At 37.6% G+C, this 27,639-nt stretch overlaps 2 protein-coding genes across 5 annotated transcripts in view; both read left to right on the top strand.

Annotated features, from left to right (window-relative positions):
• LOC143729435 (uridine-cytidine kinase-like 1) overlaps positions 1–27,372 on the top strand; it is a 35,294-nt gene extending 7,922 nt beyond the window's left edge. For 3 of the 4 annotated variants that reach the window (XM_077220679.1, XM_077220677.1, XM_077220680.1), the window contains 10 exons: positions 6,031–6,220; positions 6,748–6,809; positions 17,148–17,167; positions 18,918–19,016; positions 20,442–20,535; positions 20,747–20,809; positions 22,088–22,210; positions 24,260–24,367; positions 25,317–25,473; positions 25,554–27,372. In XM_077220679.1, the coding sequence (XP_077076794.1) occupies positions 6,031–6,220; positions 6,748–6,809; positions 17,148–17,167; positions 18,918–19,016; positions 20,442–20,535; positions 20,747–20,809; positions 22,088–22,210; positions 24,260–24,367; positions 25,317–25,473; positions 25,554–25,630 (993 nt within the window). In that variant the 3' untranslated portion in view covers positions 25,631–27,372. Of the gene's footprint in view, positions 1–6,030; positions 6,221–6,747; positions 6,810–16,033; positions 16,051–17,147; positions 17,168–18,917; positions 19,017–20,441; positions 20,536–20,746; positions 20,810–22,087; positions 22,211–24,259; positions 24,368–25,316; positions 25,474–25,553 lie in introns of all 4 variants that reach the window. The other variant, XM_077220678.1, reaches the window with a different exon arrangement.
• LOC143729596 (uncharacterized) overlaps positions 1–27,639 on the top strand; it is a 700,608-nt gene that overhangs the window by 222,783 nt on the left and 450,186 nt on the right. The gene's annotated exons all lie outside the window — the stretch shown is intronic.

Here is a 27,639-nt window from a genome sequence, read left to right as displayed (position 1 = left end):
GTCCTTCTCAAAAAATTAGCATATTGTGATAAAGTTCATTATTTTCCATAATGTAATGATAAAAATTAAACTTTCATATATTTTAGATTCATTGCACACCAACTGAAATATTGCAGGTCTTTTATTGTTTAAATACTGATGATTTTAAGCATAGAGCTCATGAAAACCCCAAAATCTCAAAAAATTAGCATATCATGAAAAGGGTCTCTAAACAAGCTATTAACCTAATCATCTGAATCAACTAATTAACTCTAAACACCTGCAAAAGATTCCTGAGGCTTTTAAAAACTCCCAGCCTGTTTCATTACTCAAAACCGCAATCATGGGTAAGACTGCCGACCTGACTGATGTCCAGAAGGCCATCATTGACACCCTCAAGCAAGAGGGTAAGACACAGAAAGAAATTTCTGAACAAATAGGCTGTTCCCAGAGTGCTGTATCAAGGCACCTCAGTGGGAAGTCTGTGGGAAGGAAAAAGTGTGGCAAAAAACGCTGCACAACGAGAAGAGGTGACCGGACCCTGAGGAAGATTGTGGAGAAGGACCGATTCCAGACCTTGGGGGACCTGCGGAAGCAGTGGACTGAGTCTGGAGTAGAAACATCCAGAGCCACCGTGCACAGGCGTGTGCAGGAAATGGGCTACAGGTGCCGCATTCCCCAGGTCAAGCCACTTTTGAACCAGAAACAGCGGCAGAAGCGCCTGACCTGGGCTACAGAGAAGCGGCACTGGACTGTTGCTCAGTGGTCCAAAGTACTTTTTTCGGATGAAAGCAAATTTTGCATGTCATTCGGAAATCAAGGTGTCAGAGTCTGGAGGAAGACTGGGCAGAAGGAAATGCCAAAATGCCTGAAGTCCAGTGTCAAGTACCCACAGTCAGTGATGGTCTGGGGTGCCATGTCAGCTGCTGGTGTTGGTCCACTGTGTTTTATCAAGGGCAGGGTCAATGCAGCTAGCTATCAGGAGATTTTGGAGCACTTCATGCTTCCATCTGCTGAAAAGCTTTATGGAGATAAAGATTTCATTTTTCAGCACGACCTGGCACCTGCTCACAGTGCCAAAACCACTGGTATTTACCAGGTTTACTGACCATGGTATTACTGTGCTCAATTGGCCTGCCAACTCTCCTGACCTGAACCCCATAGAGAATCTGTGGGATATTGTGAAGAGAAAGTTGAGAGACGCAAGACCCAACACTCTGGATGAGCTTAAGGCCGCTATCGAAGCATCCTGGGCCTCCATAACACCTCAGCAGTGCCACAGGCTGATTGCCTCCATGCCACGCCGCATTGAAGCAGTCATTTCTGCAAAAGGATTCCCGACCAAGTATTGAGTGCATAACTGAACATAATTATTTGAAGGTTGACTTTTTTTATGTATTAAAAACACTTCTTTTATTGGTCGGATGAAATATGCAAATTTTTTGAGATAGGAATTTTGGGTTTTCATGAGCTGTATGCCAAAATCATCAGTATTAAAACAATAAAAGACCCTGAAATATTTCAGTTGGTGTGCAATGAATCTAAAATATATGAAAGTTTAATTTTTATCAGTACATTATGGAAAATAATGAACTTTTATCCCAATATGCAAATTTTTTGAGAAGGACCTGTACATGTAAATGTAAAAGTATACATGTCTCTGCTGACTCTAAACTTTTGAATGGTGGTGTATAACATTTATGAGAATTATTTATTTTTAATTCAAATTTTATTTTTTGATTATTATGGTAATGAAAATTTGCTTGTGGTCATGAAAATAATATTGCAATGCAAAAAAATCGTTATGGTCTTAAAAGCAGGCTTCATTATTGCTATGTAAATTATAATGTCTTAATTTTTTAGAGCATAAGCACCAAGCTGCGAGGACCCTATTAGAATTGCTCTGTTTAATTTTTTTTTTAATTTGGGGTGAAATGATCCTGAAAATTTCACCCAGTCTCTGCCTCTGAGTAATAGACCTCATTGCCACAACCCAACCAGGAAGATGAGATTCCCTCTCTGCAATACAATCTCTGGCTCTTTGCAGCCCTGAATATACATGGACACTGGTTAATGGTTAGATAATGAGTTCTAGTTGTCTCTTCTATCATTTAGGGGAAAAACTGTATCTCTAGTTCAAGAATAGATTTATAAAATCATGTTTCTAAAGCCTCGTCCTATTAAAACTGCACAAGGACTGTCCTCGCTTGTCCGTTTCCTCTCCTTGTGTTCTATTCCTCTTGCATCCTGTTGTTTTCCTCACACAATGAAGATAACTGATTCTTTTCTCTTTTTAATGGTGAAGGTAAGGCTACAGGAAGTGAATAGGTGGTGTTTATTTACACCAGCGTTGACTGTTCCCATTGCCGGGTTTCGATTCTTCCCTGTGCTTCCGGAAAATCTATACAAATTAAAATTGGAGTTATTGTGTACGCATTCATTGGCAAAGCAGTTCATCCTGATGTGATTTATGAGCACCTTGCAGCAGACGTGCCGCAGAATGAATGAAACTCAACAAACAGTAGACACTTTTGCATCTGTCGGCTAGAATAGATCAGGGTTTTCATTTTAACTCTTTCTCATGGCAGGTCTTTGTGAATACAGTGACAGCTCACATTCATTATTTTATTTGAGAGAAATTAATTCAGGAAGGATGAGCAATGACTTCCTGTCCTGTACAAGTTGATATACACTCGACCTTTTGGCCCATTCTTATGCTATTCTTGGCTGCACACAGTCTTATAAGTTATATTTCGCCTTGTTGGCAGGGCTGCTTGCACTGCTGTTTAAGATTGTTGGATTGTTTATCAATACCCTGAAATTTAATGAAATTATATTTGTATTTTGTCAGCTCACTGAATGATTCATTTTCAGCGTCAGTGTCAGCACCAGCGGTATGTCTTGGCTAGTTGCCATCACGCTGCTTTGATTGATCCTGACTTCTGATTTGCTGAGCCGCTTTTTAAAACTTCGCTCCGTTGAAAGATCTTATGCGTGTTTTCAGTAACAAGAACGTTGAGGAGAGACATTAGTAGGTCCTGGACAGATTGTGCCTGCCTTGCAAAATTTCATCACTTTGGACTGGAGGAAAATGAGGTTTTACCTGATGAGCCAAAACATTATGACCACCTGCCTAATATGCCATTGGTCCTCCGCGTGCTGCCAAAACAGTGCCGACCCATCGAGGCATGGACTCTACAAGACCCCTGAAGTTGTCATGTTGTATCTGGCAAAAAGGCATAAGCAGCAGAACCTTTTTTTTCCTTCTTTTTCCTATCAATTTCTTCAGATCCTTTCTTGTAGTTTGTGAGGTGGAGCCGCTGTGGATCGAACTTGTTGGTCCAGGACATCCTACGGACACTGCAGATTGAGATCTGGAGAATATGGAGGGCAGCGCAGCACCTTGAACACTTCATCATGTTCCTCAACCATTCCTGAACAATGTGTGCAGTGTGTCAGGGTGCATTATCCTGCTGGATCTCCCACCAGGGAACACCATTGCCATGCAGGGGTAAACCTGGTCTACAACACTGTTTAGGTTGGTCACGTGTCAAATTTACATCCACATAATTGTCCGGACCCAGGGTTTCCCAGCAGGACATTGACCGGAGCATCACACTCGCTCCACCAGCTTATCATCGTCTCTCAGTGCATTCTGGTGCCATCACTTCCCTAGGTAAATGGGGCACGCAAACACGGCCATTCACGTGATGTAAAAGAAAATATGGATACTAATAGAACCAGGCGACCTTCTTCCACTGCTCCAAGGTCAAGTTATAATTTATTTCTGTGATGGCAAAACCGAATTTCAGCATCATTACTCCAGTCTTCAGTGTCACATGATTCTTCAGAAATTATTGTAAAATGATTTCCATTACACGAGAGTAGATGTTAAAACTTCATGCTGATTTGTACTCGGCTTTCGCCAAGATAAGCACCAACTAATACATAGCTTTACAGTAACCTATGCTTCTCCATCCATTTATGCTTCTTTCCATATGGTGATGTAAATCTCCTTCTGTCTAGTGTTAGTAATAAGCTGATTTGCTGCTCAAGAAACATTTCTTACATTTCTTATTATAATCGATGTTGAAAACAGTTGTGGTTAAGATTTTTGAGGAAACCATGATATTGTTTTCAGGATTTTTTTTGATCATTTTAATTTATCTTTGCTGAATAAAAGTTCAAAATAAGATCTTACCCCATGATTTTGAATGGTATTGTACACTACCCATAATCCTAAAGAAACAGATCCTGGAACGACCAATGAACTGCGGTGGAAAAATGCTTACATTTATCCAAAGCACAAGAACTCTTTATATTCAGTCTTGCGGTGCACAATGCTCTCACACACCTGGACAGGAAAAAAAACCTATATGAGAATGCTGTTCATCGATTACAGCTACGCATTTAAAACAATCATCCCGGCCAACTTATCGTAAAGCTTGAAGATTTTAGCAACTATGCAACTGGATTTGGGATTTTCTGACTAACAGACCCCAAGTGGTGAGGATTAGAAACTGGCGCTTCCACACTTTGCGCTGGTCTAGAGATAAGAACCGGTTACGTCTGGTGCTGGGGGCGGGGTTATCGTAACGTTCGAAAACAAACTTCGGGACGCCATTTTTAAAACACCGGTCAGCTGTTAACGTTAGCTTTGGGCATGGACGGAAAACAAAAACAACCGTGGTCTGTGGAGGTAATGAACTGGACGCTTTATTAGTCTTTCTACATGGGTTAAGTTGGTGATCGGGCTATAATTAGACCACGTTGGCTATGTAATCGCTGACAACGGGACAGTTTCATAGTGGTTGGTGTAAACCGGGACATTTTAGCGGCCTGACACAACAGTTTTTTTCTCTGGACTTTGGACACGTAACTCAAAATCGGGTGTGTCCCGGTCAAACCAGGACGTCTGGTCACCCTATGTTAAACACACTGCATTCATTTCATAACTTGATATGTAGTTCTCCATTGCTGTTATGGTTGTCTTGACGCGTTGCTAGGACAACAGAGGTAGCTCTATTCTGGCTCTACAGTCTGTGGAAAATCAAGCTGGTTCTTAGATAATTGGCGAGTACATCGAATTCCACCTGGTTAGCATTGGTGGAAAAGAGATATCTGATGACCTGTCCTGGGCCCAGCACACCACATCAATAGTGAAGTCTGCTCGTCAGTGACTACTTCCGAAAGAGGTTCAAGAAGTTTGGCCTCCCCCCAAAATCCTCACAAACTTCTACAGATGCGCCACTGAGAGCATCCTGACAGGGTGCCTGATCGTCTGGTATGGAAGGTGCGCTATCAGCGATCGCAAGGCCCTTCAGAGAGTTGTGAGAGCAGCTGAAATGATTATAGGCATCAAACTCCTTACATCACATCTTACACATGCGATGTCTGAAGAAGGCTCGCAAAATCATTGCTGACTCCAGTCACCCAGCACACAACCCATTTAACAAACTCCCATCAGGCAGGCGGTACAGAAGTATTAAATCCAGAACCAGCAGATTGAAGAACAGCTTCTACCTGCAGGCCATCAGAACCCGTAACACACACTAAAATGGAGACTTAACTCTTATCATATACCATGACAGAAATTATTCTACTGTCTACTCCAGGTTCTTGCACTGCATTCCTTTGCTCACAAACCTTTCCTTTACAAATAGCTTTTTTCACTTATAAACAAACTGCACATAACTATACATTTTAAACAAACTGCACATAACTATACATTTTATTTTTTAACATACAAAACAAACATTTATTTTGAATTTACTGTAAATATATATATTTTGTTTAAATTGTATATATTTTACTACTGTTGAATGCCTGAGCCTCAACCAAATGCAGTTTCAATTTACAAATTGTCTTTGACATTTGTATATATGACAAATAAATAAACTTGACTTGATTAAACCCTTAAAAGTGCATTAGAATGACATAGCTGTGGCCTGTCAAAGTATTTGTTCGTTGCAGTCCTAACTGTTTGTCTATCACACATGTAGTCAGTTTTTGACATGTTGTATTGTATTTCTGTCTCTGTGTGCCCTTCAGTTGCTGGACATGAAGGTGTTTGTAGACACTGACTCTGATATTCGGCTGGTCAGACGTCTGAAAAGGGACATCACGGAACGAGGGCGTGACATCACAGGCGTCATTAAACAGTACAACAAATTTGTCAAGCCAGCGTTTGAACAGTACATCGAACCCACTGTGCAGGTTGCAGATATTGTGGTCCCAAGGGGTACGTGAATTTGGAAATTGTCAAAACTGCAAAACGCCCACCAGTATTGACTATTAAGCATATTTTAGTGAAATGTTACTTGGCAATGTTTTTATTCAGAAATGTAATTAATATATAATTACAAATTATACAATTGTGGTGTTATAAGAAGTCAAACCAAAAATTATTCAGACACCAGATATAATATTAGATTTTTTTTTTTACTAGTGGGTCCAGCTGACAGCTTTTCAACCTAATTTATTTGTGAGATAGTCGAACAGAAGGATAGCCAAAAATGGTGAAAAATAAACTGATTTGACAACTCAAATGTTGAAGGTGTCTGAATAAATTTTAGTTTGACGGTGTATGTGTATGTATGTGTATATATATATATATATGCACCATGAATATAGCTTTTGATGGTGATATGGCAATTAAATGCATAAAATAAGTGTAAATTATCCCTAGTTTATTGAAGTATAACATGCATTTGAATTCATTAAGTTATATACATTAAAAAAGGTTGGCCCTTTCCATTGTTGCCCCAGGTGGAGAAAACTTTGTAGCGTTGGATCTGATTGTTCAGCACGTCCACAGTCAGCTGGAAAAGGTACGTAATAAAAATGGCTCCTTATTCTCTTCTGTTCAACATTGAGTGAGAATGGTTAGTTGGTCTGTGTATATTAAAGTGCTGAGAATGGTCAACATGCATGTTGTTATCCCTGCTAGATGATCCACATGCTCCTAATACACAACTCAAATGTTGCATGTATGTGCATATGAATCCCATGTCATGGTATAAGTATAATGTGCTCATGGTATAAGTATAGTTTGCCCTCTGGTGGCCATACTGTACCTGTTATAAAATATATACAGGTGCTGGTCATATAATTAGAATATCATCAAAAAGTTGATTTATTTCAAGAATTCAACTTAATAGGTGAAACTAATATATTATATAGACTCATTACATGCAAAGTGAGACATTTCAAGCCTTTATTTGTTATAATTTTGATGACTATGGCTTACAGCTTATGAAACCCACAAAATCAAAATCCCAGAAAATTAGAATATTACATGAAATCACACAGCAATTACACGGTAATCCCATGGTCATTGAACCAGGTTTTGGTTCTTTTGGCAGTTCGATTCAATTCAAATTTATTTGTATAGCGCTTTTCACAATACATATTGTTTCAAAGCAGCTTTACAGAAAGTGCATTTCAGAAAAGTACATAGAAAAAAAACAGTTAGTTAATCATGTATTAATTTAGGGCATAACATATTGCCGGCGTCGAGTCGTCTCTTCACAGGCGTTTAGTCATCTCATCGCAGGTGTTGGGAAATCTGAAGTCTCCGTGAGAGGCTTGATACAAACTGGAGCTGACGAACGCCATTTACCTCGGGACTAACGTCCCGAGATAACAGCAGAAAAGCAAATGGGAAATAATTAGCATAGCTGCTGTTCATAAAATTAATGCATTCGATCTGATTCAACAGTGGTATAAAAGGTAAGAATTATGTGAATGCTTGGCTAAAGAGATGCGTCTTTAATCTAGTTTTAAACTGGGACAGCGAGTCTGAACCTCGAACAATATCAGGAAGGCTATTCCAGAGTTTAGGAGCTAAATGTGAGAACGCCCTCCCTCCTTTAGTGGACTTAGATATCCTAGGAATGACCAGAAGCCTCGAATTTAGTGATCTTAAAGAACGCGATGAATTGTAGGGCGATAGAAGGTACATTAAATACACAGGAGCTAAACCATTTAGGGCTTTATAGGTCAGTAGTAGTACTTTGTAATTGATACGGAACTTAATAGGTAACCAGTGTAGAGATGATAAAATTGGTGTTATATGATCATATTTTCTTGACCTAGTAAGATCTCTAGCGGCTGCATTTTGCACTGACTGTAGCTTGTTTATTGAGGATGCAGGACAACCAGCTAATAAAGCATTACAGTAATCTAGTCTTGAGGTCATGAATGCATGAACTAACTTTTCTGCATCAGAAACAGATAGCATGTTACGTAGCTTAGCAATATTTCTTAGGTGGAAAAAGGCTGTTCTTGTAACATATGAAATATGATTTTCGAAAGACAAGTTGTGGTCTAGTATAACACCCAGGTCTTTTACTGTAGTGGATAAAGTAACAGGACATCCTTCTAAATTAAAGTTGTATTGTACAAGGTTTTGTGGGTAGTTTTTTGGACCAATAAGTAATACCTCCGTTTTATCTGAATTTAATAGCAGGAAATTACACGTCATCCAATATTTTATATCTTTAAGACACTCTGTCAATTTAGATGAGTTAGTGTTTTCATCTGGTCATGATGAAATATATAATTGAGTGTCATCAGCATAACAGTGGAAATTAATTCATGTTTTCTTATAATATTACCAAGTGGCAGCATATATATTGAGAATAGCAGAGGGCCTAACACCGATCCTTGCGGCACTCCATAGTCTACTGACGTTATCTTCGATTTTTCCCCATGTAAACAGACAAAATGATAACGGTCTGATAAGTACGATCTAAACCAGCTTAATGCCTGTCCCTGAACACCAGTGTAGTTTTGTAGTCGATCCAAGAGTATTTTATGATCTATAGTGTCGAACGCAGCGCTAAGATCGAGTAGAACTAGTATTGAGATACAGCCTTGGTCAGAAGCTAAAAGTAAATCACTTGTAATTTTAACTAGCGCAGTTTCTGTGCTATGATGCGGTCTGAATCCTGACTGAAATTTTTATAGATATCATTTTCTTGCAAGAAAGAACACAATTGAGCGGACACAATTTTTTCTAGTATTTTAGACATAAATTGAAGATTTGAAATGGGTCTGTAATTTGCTAGGTTATTTGGATCTAATTGCGGTTTCTTAATGAGAGGTTTTATTACTGCCAGCTTGAATATTCTTGGAACATGACCTAAAGATAAAGACGAGTTAATAATATTGAGAAGAGGCTCTTCCACTACAGGTAACACTTCTTTCAGTAGTTTAGTTGGTATTGGATCTAATAAACATGTTTTTTGGTTTAGATGCAATGATAAGTTTATTTAGCTCTTCCTGTCCTATAGTTGTAAAGCGGTGTAGTTGTTCTTGAGGGGCGATAATTGAGGCAGAATCATAAGACGCCATAAAAGATTGTACATTTACATTTGTGTTTCTGATGCTTTCTATTTTCTCAGTGAAGAATTTCATAAAATCATTACTACAATACTGTAGTGGAATATTTTGCTCTGGTGATGTCTGTTTATTTGTTAGTCTAGCCACGGTGTTAGATAAGAACCTTGGATTATTTTGGTTATTTTCTATTAGTTTGCGGAGATGCTCAGCCCTGGCTGCTTTTAGAGCCTTTTTATAACGTGACATACTGTCTTTCCACGCGATTCTAAAGACCTCTAAATTAGTTTGTTTCCATTTACGCTCTAAGTTACGAGTTTCTCTCTTGATAATATGCGGAGCACTGTTGTACCATGGAGCTTTAGTTTTCTCTCTAACCTTTTTTAATCTAATTGGTGCAACAATTTCTAATGTACTAGAGAAAATGGTGCTCAAACTGCTAGTCATTTCCTCTAGTTCATCTGTTTGTTTGGGTTCACTGAGCAGCTGAGATAGATCAGGTAAGCTATTTGAGAATCTATCTATAGTGGTTGGAAGGATTGTTCTGCCTGGTCGATAACGTGGCGCAACATAACAAATTTCAGCACTACGTATTATGCGAGTTACCATGTAATGATCAGTGACATCATCATTTTGCGGTACAATATCTATATCGGTTGTAGAGCTGGACGATATGGCCAAATTTTATATCACAATATATTTCTTAATTTCGGTCGATACGATATAATTCCGATATCGATATGAACAACAATGTAAAAGCCTCAGAAAAACTGCCAAGAACGCCCACAACAGATGTCTGTACATACAATCTTCTGAAAAATGAATTTGCCAAGTCTATGAAACCTGCTGGAGTCTTTTGGTACTGCACCATAACAAACTACATGAACCAATGAAATAACCCATCATAACAATAACATTCTCTTCTCAATACCTGCTATAAGACTATGAAAGCATATGGGTAGCAATATTCAATTTGAAATGTAATTATGCAAAATGAGAATGCAATATGTAAAATGGCAATGCATCAAATTTACATTTGCCATTACATTTTTGCAACATTTGGTGCAAAATTAAAATTCAATTATATAATTTACATTTGCCATTTAAAGCTCCAGTAGGTAACTTTTGTAAACAAATATTTGTTAAAACTGTCATTATGTCCTGACAGTAGAATATGAGACAGATAATCTGTGAAAAAATCAAGCTCCTCTGGCTCCTCCCTGTGGTCCTATTGCCATTTGCAGAAATACACCGCTCCCGGTCAGAAACAACCAATCAGAGCCAGGAGGAATGACTTAGCAGTGTCAATCACGCTCGTGTACGCGCTGATCACCCCTCTCTTGCACAGCGCGAGCGCGTACCGTTGTTCGTGACTCTCCTGTTCGAACTCGTTCATCCAAATGAACGAATCTTTTTTCGAGTCATTTCGTTCATTCAACGAACGAAATGACTTGAAAAAAGATTTGTTCATTTTGAACGAGTCTTTTTCGGAGTCATTTCATTCATTCAACGAACGAAATGACTCGAAAAAAGATTTGTTCATTTTGATGAACGAGTTCGAACAGGATCAGGAATGTGCATCACAGAACAGAGCAAGGCGATTATTTGTGCTTATAAAACTTAAGGTTTTTTTATTTATTTTTGAAATGACCGATCGTTTCGCTAGATAAGACCCTTATTCATCGTCTGGTATCGTTTAAAGCCCTTTGAAGCTGCACTGAAACTGTCATTTGGTCCTTTAAATGTTTGTGTCCTATTGAAGTCCATTATATGGAGAAAAAGCTGGGAATGTTTTCATCAAAAACCTTAATTTCTTTTTGACTGAAGAAAGAAAGACATGGACATCTTGGATGACATGGGGGTGAGTAAATTATCAGCAAAAGTGAACTAATCCTTTAACGTTATCTTACTAGCTATTTATAACTTAGAAAGAGTGCAACGTTATAAAGTTACATGTATTGCAAAATACATAATGATTTGAGGACCAAGTTTGTAGTCAAAGTATGGGCAGGCCATAGTCAATGTTAAGCATATTGTTGATGTTTCGTCCCTATTAGTGAATGTTCCATAACTGTTTATAATCCGCCGTCATCGGTGGTCCTGCTTACTAGCCTGCGCGTTCACGGCAGGCTCCGCTGTGGGGGAGGAGCTGTGGAGGGAGGAGCTGTGGGGGAGGAGCTGTGGAGGGAGGAGCTGTGGGGGAGGAGCTGTGGAGGGAGGAGCTGTGGGGGAGGAGCTGTGGGGGAGGAGCTGTGGAGGGAGGAGCTGTGGGGGAGGAGCTGTGGAGGGAGGAGCTGTGGAGGGAGGAGCTGTGGGGGAGGAGCTGTGGGGGAGGAGCTGTGGAGGAGGAGCTGTGGAGGGAGGAGCTGTGGAGGGAGGAGCTGTGGGGGAGGAGCTGTGGAGGGAGGAGCTGTGGAGGAGGAGCTGTGGGGGAGGAGCTGTGGAGGGAGGAGCTGTGGGGGAGGAGCTGTGGAGGGAGGAGCTGTGGAGGGAGGAGCTGTGGGGGAGGAGCTGTGGAGGGAGGAGCTGTGGGGGAGGAGCTGTGGAGGAGGAGCTGTGGGGGAGGAGCTGTGGGGGAGGAGCTGTGGAGGGAGGAGCTGTGGGGGAGGAGCTGTGGAGGGAGGAGCTGTGGAGGGAGGAGCTGTGGGGGAGGAGCTGTGGAGGGAGGAGCTGTGGGGGAGGAGCTGTGGAGGGAGGAGCTGTGGGGGAGGAGCTGTGGAGGGCGGGCTGTAGCGCAGCAGAGAGCAAGGGGGTTGGACCTGTAAGTTGTGCTTGTTCAAATTTTCAGGCTAAGTCAACATTTTCTCAAAACTCCCTACTGCAGCTTTAATACACTAGTTTTAATATGTCAATTGAATACATATTTTAACGGTTTATAAGTTGCAAAATTAAAATGTATTACAGATATGATTCGATATGTTTAACATGTTCAAGCAAAAACTATTGCAAAATTATCATTTAAATGTTATTTTTCTTAATTGCATTTACACTCACAGTTAAGACACTTGCGATTGCATTTTCATTAAATGTCCCGCAATGAATGTAGCAAAATTCAATGCATTCCGATCCGATCACGCCCCCACCGCCCTGTCAATCACTGCATGAAGTTTCGGTTTCTTAGATATTACAATCATATGTATTGGTCATTCTGAGGTCACTCAGTATCCCCACATGCTCCAAATTCACGTAAAAAGTCTCGTTTGTTTGTGCTTCGTTTGTGCCGGTTAAAGTTGTGTTTGTGCTGCTTCTATCGGGTCGGGTGCGAACAGGTTTGATGTGTTCCCGCTGCTAGTCGGCAGTCACTCTCTGGCACATTTTAAAGCACGCTGAAACACCGAAACACCACTGAATTTATACCACTGAATTAGTCTTTCCTCTCTTATCAACTATTTCGTCTGTTTTCTCCTCACTTGTGGAAGCTTGTTCAGTCACATTTGTATTGCGGTCAGGGGCGCTCATTCTGTAGCTGAAACTTGCCGCGTTGGAGATCAGCCTACAGCATACTGTGCGTCCGCGTGTCTGTGGTGTACGTCGTCACGAAAGTTGCCAATTGTGTTCTGCTCTTTCTGACGGCTGAGCGCCTAACGTCAGTTATATTGAAATATCGAAAATGTGTTTAAAAATCATATCACCGTTATCGAAAAAAAAAATATCGCGATATATATTGATATTGAATTATCGTCCAGCCCTAATCGGTTGGATTGGTTCCATATGATATAATTAAATCTAGTGTATGATTTAGACGATGAGTGGGACAACTAACGTTTTTCTTGACCCCAAAGGAGTTTAATAAATCTGTAAACGCAGCCCCTAACGCATCATTTGTGTTATCTACGTGTCTGTTAAAATCTCCAACAATTATTGCTTTATTGACATTGACCAATAAATCTGAGAGAAAGTCTGCAAATTCTTTTAGGAAATCAGCATAGGGCCCTGGAGGTCTATATACAGTAGCCAAGGCTAGAGATAATAGGGATTTTTTTCTTACATCTAGGAGCGTAACATTTAGCACAAGTACTTCAAATGAATTAAACCTGTGACCTGTTTTCTGAGTAACATTTAGAATATCTCTATAGATTGTTGCAACACCGCCGGGGCTCATGCTTATAACAGTATCCTGGTGGAGTAGACTCATTTAGACCGAAATACTCATTTGGTTTAAGCCAGGTTTCAGTAAGGCAGAATACATCGAAACTATTATCTGTGACCATTTCATTTACAATAACCGCCTTAGGTGTGAGCGATCTAATGTTTAGAAGACCTAGCTTTAGAAATTGTTTTTGTTCACTGATATTGAGATTTTCTTGTTTAATTACAATAAGATTTTTCCTAGATCCTACAGTAGATTTATTATTTGGCCTCACTAAACGAGGAATAGACACCGTTTCTATATAATGTTCTATACTACTTGTATCAATTAAGTTGGGACAGCAAAGATTGTGATTTGGACTTACTAGTCAGATGGCAGTGTGGGCAGGTGCAAATCCTGCTTGAAAATGAAGGAAGCATGAAGTGCTCTGGAAATGTCCTGGTAGACGGCTGCGTTGACTCTGGATTCAATAAAGCACAGTGGACCAAAGTCCTCTTTTCTGATGAGAGCAAATTTTGCATCTCATTTGGAAACCAAGGTTGGTCCACTGTGCTGTCCACTCAACACAGCCGTCTACCAGGACATTTTCAGAGCACTTCATGCTTCCTTCAGCAGACAAGCTTTATGGAGATGCTTCCTTCATTTTCCAGCAGGATTTGCACCTACCCACACTGCCAAAAGAACCAAACCTTGGTTCAATGACCATGGTATTCCTGTGTAATTACTGTGTGATTTCATGTAATATTCTAATTTTCTGGGATTTTGATTTGTGGGTTTCATAAGCTGTAAGCCATAATCATCAAAATTATAACAAATAAAGGCTTGAAATATCTCACGTTGCATGTAATGCAATATAATATATCTATAATATATATAATATATCTAGTCTATATAATATATTTGTTTCACCTGTTAAGTTGAATTCTTGAAATAAATCAACTTTTTGATGATATTCTAATTATATGACCAGCACCTGTATTGTTCTAAATAGTGTGTGCATTGGTTAAAACAAGAAAAGGTCAGGCCAGTAATCTAGATCTTCATTTTACAGTCCATCTTCCCATTTTTAGTCCCTTTTATTCGTTTTCTGGACAACTAGAATCATTAGGATTCATTTCTCATAGTTTAGGACCATATAGAGTAGGGTTTTTTTTCTTCTTCAAATTATCCACGAAACATCAACATAAAATTTCATTTGCAACCACATTATTTTTAACACATTAAAAAAAGCGTTGAAATGATGACCTTACTGTATCTAAAAGTGGACATTTTGTTCCAGTATAAAGCCTGGCCCGATTGTGTGAATTTGTTAAAATTGTGTCTAAATGGCTATTTGGTTGTTGGTTAACATTATCCACTTTTTACATGCTCTGATGAATCATTCAGACAATATTGTGCGAAACCAGGAGGCTTGCATTAGGAAAGCAAATGTAAAGTCAGTTTTGATTTCATGTTTACTTTAGGTGTCTACCAAGGTAATTATTAGTAAGACAAAGATGTGAACACTAATGAAAGTTTGGTGAGTGATGTTCATGTGCATGTATTAATGACAGATGTATTCTACAAAATGAGTTTAGAGCCTCTTTGAAATGTAATCCTTTTCTTGTCTGGCCGGCTGAATAAAGTCATGAATTATAGTCATAACTTTGGTGGAAAATGCTTTTCTCTTCTTCACTCGATCAGTCACCGTGAGGAATGATCTTTATGACTAATGAACCATGTTCTTTTGTGAAAAATATTTCATGCTCTAAAGCCACAGATCCGCATTGTGTTTCTCATCCAATAGAGGTCAGATTTGAGGTCTGTGTTATTTTCGTATAGCTTGATGGTGTAGGTTTTTAATATCGTGCATGATGATTATGACATTTTTTCTTTGAGAGAAAATATTAGATGAACCTTAGACTTGCCAACGTGACAGGTTAGGTAACAATCAGTTTATCTATCTACTCAATCGTAAAATATATGTTTTTCATACATTTTACTTGTATTATATTATTAATACAAATTAATATATAAAATATTTAATATATTAATCATTTGTTTACACGTTTGTTGATAATATTTTATTTATGCAAAATAGAATTTCCCTTATTTAAATTTCTTAGTAAATTTATTATAAAGGGTAAGTATAGGCTAAAGAAAGTCTAGGTAAAAGAGCAGACTCTTAAAAATAAAAGCATTTTTCTTTAAATTCACTGTAGGAAACAGAAAAGTTCCTTTTAATTTAAAGAGACACCCTTTGCAAAGTAAAATTGTAACCTCAAAGCTATGGAAAATGTATTGTCTGTATATGGGCAGTCTACTGTACATGCCCACACTGATAATGACTGGTAAATCAGCCTGAGACATTTTATTTGCAGTGATATAAATATGAGAAACATAAATGTAAGAATGTGATTATACCAGGTTAAATGGGGGGTTCAAGAACAGCTGATATCGCCATGAAATATTTCCAGTATACCATGGAGAGGTTGAGGGGCTGACTGTTTGGAATGGCTTTTTCTGAGTGAATATCTCATTTCATGAGTTTGTCTTTTTTTTCTTTTTTATTCTTCTCCTCCTTGTCTGCGTTTGTAATGAAATACTTGCTAAAACCTCAACCGATTGCTCTAACCATCCCAGCGTGAAATCACAGTGAGGTATGGCTGCTTTTCCCCTCATTCCCTTCAAGTTATCTTTTCTTCATTTTTGAAACTTGTGCTTCATCTGTCCTTTCTTTTTTTCCCTCAAACCTACAGAGGTGCAAATAGAGACCAAAGGAAAAGCCTAGCTTTGGCTGTGGTGTTGGAAACACGACTACGCTAAACAAATTAAATGAGTGTCATCGAGGCCTCAGTATAAACTGATACACAGCCCCGCCCACTTTGTAATCTCATTGGTCTAAAGTCTTGGCTGTTCCAATTCAAACAGCTAATACATAACATTTCAAAAGTTTGTGGCCGGTTTTTTAATTCGCTGTTTTTTAATGTTTTTGAAAAGTCTCTTATACTTGCCAAGGCTGTATTTATTTGATCAAAAATACAGTTAAGTGAAATATAATTACAATTTAAAATAACTGTTGTCTATAGCAAAGATGAGTTACTCCAGTCTTCAGTGTCACATGATCCTTCAGAAATCTTTCAAATAGGCTGATTTGGTGCCCAAGAATCATTTCTTATTATTATCTATGTTAAAAAACAATTGGACTGCTTATCATTTTTGTGATGGATTTTTCAGGATTCTTTGATTAAATAGAAAAAGTCCGTCACCTTTGAACAATTTCATGCATCCTTCCTGATAACAAAAAGTGGAGACTGTTTGTTAAATACCTTGAATGAATTGCACAAAATTGATGTGAAGACAAAAAAAATAGTTTTGCAAGCAAAAACACACCATAGCTTCACGGCGCACCTCTCGTCTCCACCTCCGCGGTTATTTTGATGCTGTTGCTAACACGGGGATGGGCATATTTCAGTGGTTTTTCTCTTCGGGTACTGTGCAGCTTGCAAATCCCATCAATACATTGTCTCTATTGAGACGACTGCCGTCCTCTTATCACTTTATTCAGGCCAGCAGCAGAATTTCAGCTGAAAACCACTGACATACTGCCCAGACCTGAGCTCATCTTGGCTGTCATCTGTCCCATCTGTTCTGTATAGACTTTAATCAAGTCTTGTTTTCTCCCCCTCCCTCTCTCTTTTCTCTGTCTCTATCTCGTCATCATTGTCTCCCAATGATCATTTATTCCCTTCTTCAGAGGAAACTCCGCTGGGATATGTGAGGATAAATTCTTGCATCCTCTCATCTTTTCTTTTTTCTGTTTCCTTCATTTTCCTTCCTCACTTTATAAAACCATGTTCTGCTCCTTTAGTAACAATCAGCTTTGTTACTATTATTGTATGACTTTTTTTTTCAACTTGCTTTTGTATGTTTACATGTCGTGTATGTCTCAACTTCATATTTTCAGAATGTTCAAATAACATTCACACTGTCAATCTGTCAGTGTCCTAACCAGTCTTAGCAGCGACAGGACATTCTGTCTCTTGTTTTCTATTTTTGTGACATTTTGCCTATATAGCCACACCCACAATGAAATCTCATTGGTCCAAAATCCTGCTCCCCAAAACTTCTGATTGGCTATCATTGCATTACGCTGCTCAGCTGTTTTGTGTTCAGTGTAGACAAAATCTTTGTCGCTGTCACAGTGTTGGGTTTGTGTTCCCCAGGTCTGTCACGACACACACACAGGGAAACAGTAGATCCAAATGCAGTATGTTTAATGGGTAATCCGTACACGTAATCCAGTCCAGGCAAGGGTCAAACACCGTAAAAGCAATCCAAGAACAAAACAACAAAAACGAGAAACGAGCAGAAACAAACCTCAGAAGTGTGGGGACATAAAATACAACGACTCCGTACACATACTAACACAGACAGGGAATATATACACACACATCTAACAAGACTAACAATGAACAGCTGGGAACAATGATGACGGGGAACAGCTGAGTGCAATGAACTGATGAGTGACAGTGACAGACAGAATGCTGGGAAATGAAGTCAATAGTGAAGGACACCGTGATAACGAGGACCTCTAGTGGACACCTGGGGAACACAAACCCAACACTGTGACAGTCGCTGAACACATTTCGCATCACTCCTGGTTAGGACATAGTGTCTTGCTTTATGGGATTGTTGGCTGAGGTTTGGTGAAACTGGCAGCCACAATGAAGGAAATTCAGCTATAATATAATAATATTAGCTTTATGTGATTATTGTAGGCTGTAGAAGGCAGTGATAGTTTTTCCACATTTACAATATTGTAATTTTAAACCGATCAATTGAACACAGTGATTTAGTATAGATTCAGCCCTAAACCATCTTGATTTTATTTAATATCACATTATTTTACTGTTTTAAAAAGTAGTTTACCCTAAAATTCAAACTGTCATTAACTCTCCCTCAAGTATAACTTTCTTCTCTTTTGTGAAGAAAGTTAGTCACGTGTTTGGAAAGAAATGAGAGTCGAGTAAATGTAGTTTTTAGGTGAACTGTTCCTTTAATGCTTGTACATCAGATCTTTGGTTGCAATACCCTCACTTCTGCCTACTTCTAATTTAAAGGCCCATTCACACCAAGTCTGATAGTTTCACAGATGATGCACATACTTATCAAACTGCTCCTTGTACTTAGAAACTAGCTATATTAAGCCAACACATAACCCAAGTTAATATCTTAATGATCAGGGAAGTTTCTTTTTTTGGGTGAGGGTGATTAATTTGTGTAAATAATGCCTTTGTTTCATTTTAAAAATGGATCATAATGGAAATACTGACTTGAAGTGAATCGGCCTTAACTCTACCTTGACCTGCTACCATAACACGTCAGGCTCGCTTTTCAAACCATATTTGCACTGGGGAAAAATGTCAAATATTATTATATTTGTCTCTTTTCCATTAACAAAATGTGTTGTTTGCAACCGATGGAAAAAAGGAATGTTTACATCTCATATCCATGTGCCATATAGATCAGCGCTGGCATCTGCCCATCAGGGTCAACCTCTACCCAAGACTCTGAGCGTCATGGAGAGCACACCACAGGTCAGAGGATTGCACACTATTATCAGGTATGACCTCACTGTTCTGGTGAATAATCAAGTGCTTATGTAACATTACATAAGAACTTCAATTTGGAGTTTTTTTGTTGATAGATTGTTTATGTACACTACCATTCAAAAGTTTGGGTCAGTAATATATATATTTTTAAAGAAATTAATACTTTTAATTTTATTCAGCAAGGACACATTAAATTTAGCCTGACGTCGTCATACTCAGATTGTAGTCTGATACTGCTCTATTGGGTTGTGATTATGGGGCGTGTTTCATCCGAACCAGGAAAAAAAATGCCTCTGCAATGCCAATTGGATAGACCGAATCCCGTAGGAAGGACGGCAAAAACATCTTTCCGATCGACAAATGCCTTGATCGCGATTCTCTGTTCCTGTTTTAAAATGAATGCGCAGTCTACATCTTCCATAACAGACGCGATGGCTGAATCTAAACATAAATTCTCCAGCGGCAGCCATTCTTTTTTGTAAACAAATTCAACCCAAGCACTCTTTGGTGACGTGGATGGTTACGTTATGTTGCTCATCTGCCCATCATCGTATAAAGCCCGCCCTGACAATTTGATTGGTCCAAACTATTTTTTGTTTGGGCGTAATAGCTCCTCAACGGATCGAGTCCAGACCGAACTTCCCGACCTAAAAATTTTGTGGTGCGGGGTTCGAGCTGGCATCCAGGATACATTAAATTGATAAAAGTTGTGAGAATTTTTTTTTTAACAACAAAAGTTTACAGACTGCTGCTTTTAGTGTGTCAGATGTTGATTCAGGAACCACTCTGACAGATTCAGTTCATTCAGAGAAGGATTCATCTGACTGATTCAAACTTTGAGTCTTTTTGAGTGATTCATTAAAAGAATCGGCTCACAAGAATCATTTGTTTGTGAACCATACCGCGCTAGTTTGTGTTGCAAGTTTGTTTTTGCATGCACCTTGAAAAGCCAACATCATAATAGAAAGACTTGTTGGCATTACTTCATGATGCACATCTCATCACGTTAACAAACTGATAGCTCGCAGCTCAGATGAAAATAAATATATTTTACCGTGATGCTGTAGATTTAGAAAACACTACTGTAGAATCATTCAAATTGGTGTGGATATATGGTTTTAGCTTCAAACCAGAATCATCACCATTGTACTCTTTAGGTGAACACCTTGGGTTACTCCAGTATAAGTGTAAATAAAGAGCAAAATGTATCATCGTGAGTTGGACTTGAGCTGGCCAGCCTTGAGCTGGCTTGATTTGTATTTGTATGTTTTGGGCCACTGATGTTTTATAATTGGGTAATTAAAATAAAATAAGGATTGTTTTCTCACTTTATCTAACCTCTCAGACCTGTGTTTCATGTTTACAGTATCATACTCTCCTCCAAAACGCACATCATCTCTGTTGTGTATTATTGACTGTGTCCCCTGTGCCCCCAGGAATAAAGAAACCAGTCGGGATGAATTTATTTTCTATTCAAAGAGATTAATGAGGCTTCTCATAGAGCACGCCCTGTCCTTCCTGCCGCTGAAGGTGAGTGGACCGTCATTATTAATGACCAACTACCAACTTTTAAACCCGATGTTACGATCTCTGGATATTGGTCATAATACAGTGATGCATACGCTATCTAGCAGCGTCCCCACGGACAAATACAATTATGTTGTGAAGTGAAGCAAGTCTTCATTGATGATTATTGCACTGGTTAGTTCCATCACTGATTCTTATTTCCTCTTCTCTCTAGCCGGTGTCTGTTGAAACTCCTCAAGGAACTTTATATGAAGGGAAGAGGCTGAGCGGGAAAAGGGTTTGTTTATTTGAAGATTAAAATGTGTACATGCTTTGCTGAAAGAAAATAAATTATTATTATTATTAACTAAAGGTGTATTCACACTTGGCATGTTTGGATTGATTAAAACGATTGCTCTGTTAGTGCGGTTCATTTCAATAAATGTGAACGCTTCTAAATGAACTCTGGTGCAGTTCAACTGAAATATGAACGCAACACTGACCAGAGACATGTAAACGAACCAAAAACAGGACATGATGTCACAAGATGCAACCCTAAAAAACAATGCTTAAGCGTACCTGTTTTTTCTCGTTATAGTCACAATGTTGCTCATCACAGTTCGGTACAGGCATCAGAACCGCAGATCTTCGTTTGTGTGTGACGGAGGGTTTCTGGCCCAGTTTTGACTCATTTACACATTTTACACAAGTTGTCAGCACCAGCATTTGTAACGTTACGCACATAGAGCTAGCGCATTTAGCCCTGCACACAGCTTTATTTTGGATGTTCCGTCGCAAAAATATACACCATAAAAGCTGTTTTCACACTGTCATTTTTAACACTGAACCTAAGCGAAACAGGACTAAATGTGTTGTTTTCTTTTTTTGGTCTGGACCAAAAGAACCAAACTATAAGTGTGAACAGAACACTTGTTGTGTTCTGTTGATTAAAATAAAGCTGTAATAAAACATACCGGTAAATATTAGTTAAACTTCTTTCAGTTTATTGCAACATTTCTAATTTTCGTTCAGTTTAAGTTGAAGCACTACAATTATTACCTGAAAATAACTAAAACTGAAGCCAAAATAGATATTAAAAAAAGACAAAAGCACAAGAAATCACTAAAAAACTTAATGAAAAGCTTTTCAAAATTATGAATTAAACTGTAATAAAACTAAGATAAATTGACTAAAAAGAAAAACTAAAATAACGGTGGATCAAAATAAAGCTTTAATAGAATATAAATATTAGTTAAACTTATTTATGTTTATTGCAATATTCTAATTTTCGGTCAGTTTAAGTTGAAGCACTGCAATTACTACCTGAAAATTAGTAAAACTGAAATAAAAATAAATTAAGCCAAAATAGATATTTAAAAAAAGAAGACAAAAGCACAAAGAAATCACTAAAATAATTATGAAAACTAAAAATATAAAATAAAAGCTTTTTAAAAATATGGATTGAACTGTAATAAAACTAAGATAAATTGACTAAAAAGAAAAACTAAAATAACGGTGGATCAAAATAGTTAGCATGTCTATATACACCCGTCTCTCTTGTTTATTCGTTTGATAGATCACTGGTGTGTCCATTCTACGGGCAGGAGAGACCATGGAACAGGCCTTGATGGCTGTTTGTAAGGACATTCGCCTCGGAAAGATCCTCATCCAGACCAATCACGACACAGGAGAGCCTGAGGTATCATATCTTCACCCATCCAACTGACACACACGTCTATAAACATGCTGTGATCAAGAAGTGTCCGTGTTATCGTGTGCCCTTGTGTTCTCAGCCTTGGTAAGACAGAGCGTATGAATTACTCATAGCCTACTGTTCAGGTCACGGTCTGTTTCACTTCTGTGGTTTGTCAGATTTGATATCTATGCCTTGCATTCAGCCTGATGTATAAGACGTGTCGTGATATACATGATAAACTCAACAACTGTGCTGACGCTGATGGATTGTTTTGTAAATGTATGATGTACTGCTCCCTCTAGCTGTACTTTCATTTTGCATTTGGTACACTACTTATGACTGTTATTTTAGAATAATTTATATACTATTATGGTATTATTCATATTTTGGATTAGCCTATCATTTTTTATTTTATTTTTAGTAATTTTAATGTGCTTGTCATTTTTTAGTTTTTGTAAAAAATATTTATATTTAGTTTTTTTTGTTGTAACTTTAGTACTTAAAACATCAATGGAAACTTCAAATGTTGTATAACTGACTTAAAGGGACATTGTGTAGGAATTTCTCCCATCTAGCGGTGAAATTGTATATTGTGCTCTCCAGCGCCTCGCTTTTTTAAATGCGTGTTGCATCTACGGTAGCTGTTATGTACCAAAAAGCAATCCGGACATTGGCTCTTGTTTTTTGTAATGTCCGGTCACGTTTCCTTTTACGTTCAATTTTGGACTTTTTTGGCAACAAGGATTTCTTCTCCTGTGGCTCGGATTATGTATGGTCCACCATTAAAAATAACAGTGCAATGCAGCCTTTTAAAGTTGCCGAGGCAGTGAAGCGCCTCTCGCTGCTCTGCTCCTCCGTTTCTGCTGCTTTCAGTCACGTGACGCTGGCTCTGAACCAAAACACGTTGTGGAAACGCGTTAGCCTAGTACTTTTTAACCCTCTCTGCTATGGAGAGAGGGTTAAAATGGAGGTCGACATATTGTGTCGACATGTTTCTACAGTGGCCCTAAACGGACAAATGCGTTTCGTTACTATGTTGCTCTTCGTGCAAGGAAGCAAGCTAAGTTCGGCGAATAAAACACTGACACAATGATGAACAAGTAACAATAATATTCGTAATAACATATAGTTTTACTGAATAATTAAGTAAACATAATTTCTTAATTTATCCTTGTAAAGAAACCTCATTGCTGAACTGGCTACTCTCTGCTGTCTCAGACGATGACATATTTTCCTGTTGGCCGCCGTAACTTTTGTTGGTTGCAATTCGAAACCTCACCACTAGATGCCGCTAAAAATCACACACACTGCACCTTTAAATTTACGAAAAAGAGTTTCGTTAACAACACTGCTTATGATTTGACATTTATTTGTTGGATATTCCTGATGTACTTGTAGTGATTTGGTGGCGATATAAAATTACATATTTAGAATATCATTGATTTTGAATGCGGTTTTTGTTTGACCAATAATGAAGTGAGATTTGGTAAGTTTGGTTAATTTCATTCACAGGAATCAGTTCAAATTGTCCTTTTTCATTTAACTGAATCAGACCTGAATCCAAAAAAATTGTTTGCACCATCACTCAATTTTCAAATGTCTCAAATGTCCCTTAAATAACATTTTAATGTTATTTAACATTTTAAGAAACAGCAATGTTTAACTATTTATTTACTCTGTATTGTTATATTACTGAATATAAATATCAATATAACTTAAAATCATTCATTTAGTGAAAAAATGCCTTATTTCAAGATTTTTTTACTGATAAATATGAATACACATAATCAATATTTACATGTAGCAAAAAGGCTTACAAATATATTTTAGTAACTTTTTAGCTATATCACCCATCTCCAAATCTGTAGCATCTCATTTGCATTTCTTTGAACTTCAAGTTCATCTGATGTCCTTTATAAATTTAGAACGAAGTCTCAGTTCAAAACAATTCTCAAATTCCTTGACGTCTCCATCTGTATTGCATGTTTTGTGTACTACTTAATGGCACATAAATCTCTACTCAGTCTTATTACGGTCTAATCTCCTCTGCAGCTCCATTACCTGCGTCTGCCCAAGGACCTCAGTGAGGACTATGTCATCCTGATGGACAGCACCGTGTCAACAGGGGCGGCAGCTCTCATGGCTGTCAGAGTCTTACTTGTAAGTCACTTTCGCAGACACAAAGGTCATAGTGCATTTTTATTTAAATGAGTACAGCTATTGATAGGTTTTTATTTTTTATTACATTTTCAGTGCATTGTAGAGTAGTTTATGCCTTTTAAGCCTAACTTTTAAGATGTCCAAGATAAATGTCAACATCTCACTATGCTGAATGTTGTGATAAGTGATGTTAATACTAAAACTGATTTTTGATCAGTTCGGACTGATCTGTTTCAATGGACACCCCACATACTTTTCTGAATGATCTTTGACCTTTCTCTTGCATACAAAACAAACAATCCTGGTCAAATGTCTACATTTTGTGGGTTCAAAGTTCACATAGGATATGGGTGTTTAAAAAGGTTTGTCTGGCCTTTGTTCAAATCTTCTGTTATCAACATGGGTACTTGGGGAATATGTTGCACATTTATAAAAGTTAGTTAGACATTAAGATCAATTTCCAAAATATTATTATTATTTTTCTCTCTTTTTAGTCAACTTTAGCATGGGTGTGTTCACTTATGCTAGGCACTGTAGATATGTTGCACCAGGTGTTTAGTCAAATTTGATTATATTATATAAATATCTGTTCTATATCAACTGTTCTATATATATATATCAGTGCATAACAGACACTAATACACTATTCTAGGTCAGAGATAATATTAATATAAAATATTAAATATTTTAATATAAAAAAATATGAAATAAAAATATCGAAATTCTTTCTGAAATATTCTAGGGAAAATCTGTTCTGCAGTAAAAAAAAATTATAAAAAAATATATATATATGCATAAAATACACCATTCTAGCTGAGAGATATACTTTATAATTTTCATTTATTTATATATTTTTGTACTTTTTTAAAAAAAAATTTAAACAGACCTTGAAATCTACATTAGCACAGTAACTGGTTTAAATAGTGATTTGCAAACTCATGTGTTACAGGATCATGATGTCCAGGAGCATAAGATCTTCCTGCTCTCTCTGCTCATGGCGGAGATGGGGGTTCACTCAGTGGCCTACGCCTTTCCCAAGGTGCGCATCATCACCACTGCCGTGGACAAGAATGTCAATGATGAGTTCCACATCATTCCGGGGATTGGTAAGAGCTCTTTGATTGGCAAAGACAAAGGGAAAAATGGAACATTCAGTATCTTGTAATCCAAAGCAATTGTTTTTCAGGAAATTTTGGGGACCGTTACTTTGGCACGGATGCTCCTTCAGACTGGTATGAAAGTGATGATGGGATGGACTACTGAATTTCATTTATGGACGTGTATGTGAGCGGCTGTGTCTGTATGTATTGGAGAAGGGAACATTTAAGCATTTATCTCATATGATTGTGGACCCTATGCCCTGCCCTATTTTAGCATAAGCCTTAGTCGTCTTTTGCTACTAGTTCTTGCAATACTATATGCTACACGTGTGCCCATGCTCAATACAGGTCAAAACATCAACGGACCCCCAAACATGGGAGATTACTGCTCATTAGCTCACCTCAAAGTGCCCACATGACCATCACAATTTGCAGATTTTCATGAAACAATAGAGATTAATAATAAGGACACAACACAGTTTGTTCATGGGTGTGTTTGAAATCGCATACTACCAAACTACTTGTACTATTTTTCAGTAGTATGAGTATACAGTAAATACTGTGTAGAACACAGTATGTATAATTGATTGCAAATGCAGCACGTAGTCACCAATGTTTATTAGCTGTTTTCATGTTGTCTTGACTTTCATTTGTATGTATATATGGCATACATGTGCATTTAAAGTGCTTGACCAAATCGACATTTTATCCCAAGTGAAAGAAATATGTTCATACGCCCGCATGTTTTCAGCTTCAATTTAACCTGGCTTTAATATAGCAGCTTTGCTAAAACTGCAGAAATGTTACTACCTCGAGTAGTAGCCCATGGACAAAGTAGAAAATTTGAAGATTTGGTTTGGACATCATTGTTTACTACAATGCTGCAATTCTACTCATAAACAATAAGTTTATTGTTTAATCTACTTAGTTGCTTTGTATATTTTTCCAATTGATTGGTGTATTGAAGGCCGATAAAGATGCAGAGTGCCAATCAATATAAAAGTCTACTTGGTGGATGTAAAAATGTGGGAAATTAATGAAATATTGAAAAGTAACTTTGAAATTCTTTTAAATGAGTCATTTCCATCTCATCTTTGGTTTTAGTATTTTAGTGTCACAGAAGGGGAACAAAATCAGGGTTATAGTTTGTTGCTGCCATTTTCTGTTTTATACTTGAATTTTAAAGATAATGTAGATGTATATTTATTTTTCATCAGTTTACTAGTCATGCCTGATTGATAAGAGGCAGTGACTGATTGCTCAGCAATTTCAAAAGTTGAGAAAGAATTATTGAAGAACATGTTGGAGGTATTTTTAGCAGCAATTAAAACAAAAGATAGCAAAACATGCTTTCTGAAGTTTCACTGTTACATGTCATTTTTTTTTAAGCTTGATTATAGTAATAGTGCCAATATGCACATACAGCAGCCTCTGATGCACTTAGTTTTGTCACACTTATACCCATTATTTAAATTTAATTTAATGAAAAATGAATTTGTCTATTTGGCCCCACTTGACAAAATGTACTTGAAATTGACGTCTTTGTCTCAGGACCCTCCATGTAATATCTTATTTTTCGTTGTGTGCTTGAACTGCCTTTTATTTTTTGTTTTGTATACAGCGATTTTATGGCTTGGTTATGTGTTGTTATTCTAAATATAGCATAACCAAATATCATTAATGAATTTCAGACTTCACTACATTGGCAACATTGTTATAAGTAAAAAAATATATATATTTCTCCCCTTTTCTCTCTCTAGAGATGTGTACTGTACTTATTGATTTTGTTGTACTTGTATGAATACCATAGTTTATCTGTTTACATGCTTTAAACTAACCTCCAGTGCTGTAAGCCATTCCACTTATGTTGAACATTTTTGTGTCTATAAAAAGCGCAAAAAAATATATTGTGCCTAATGTTATTTTTTTCTTTAATAATAAAAAAAGTAGTATTTAATGTTTGCATGACAAATGTGTGCACTGTCCATAAACCGTCTTTATTGGTAGTAGCTCTTTATTTTTCAAAAAAAAAAATTTTAAGTACTCTTTGCTGTACATATTTTTAGTTGGTCCTTTTAATTCAAAATTGTGTTCTAATTTAAGACTTTTAAACTAAGTGTTTTAAAACGGCACACAAAACCATTTCTATTTCAATGGTCATTAGACTTTTAT

Source organism: Siphateles boraxobius, unplaced genomic scaffold (assembly GCF_051911475.1).
Source record: "Siphateles boraxobius isolate OS27281-9 unplaced genomic scaffold, OSU_SipBor_1 8, whole genome shotgun sequence".
Taxonomy (NCBI): Eukaryota; Metazoa; Chordata; class Actinopteri; order Cypriniformes; family Leuciscidae; genus Siphateles; species Siphateles boraxobius.
This window is presented reverse-complemented; position numbering and strand designations above follow the sequence as displayed.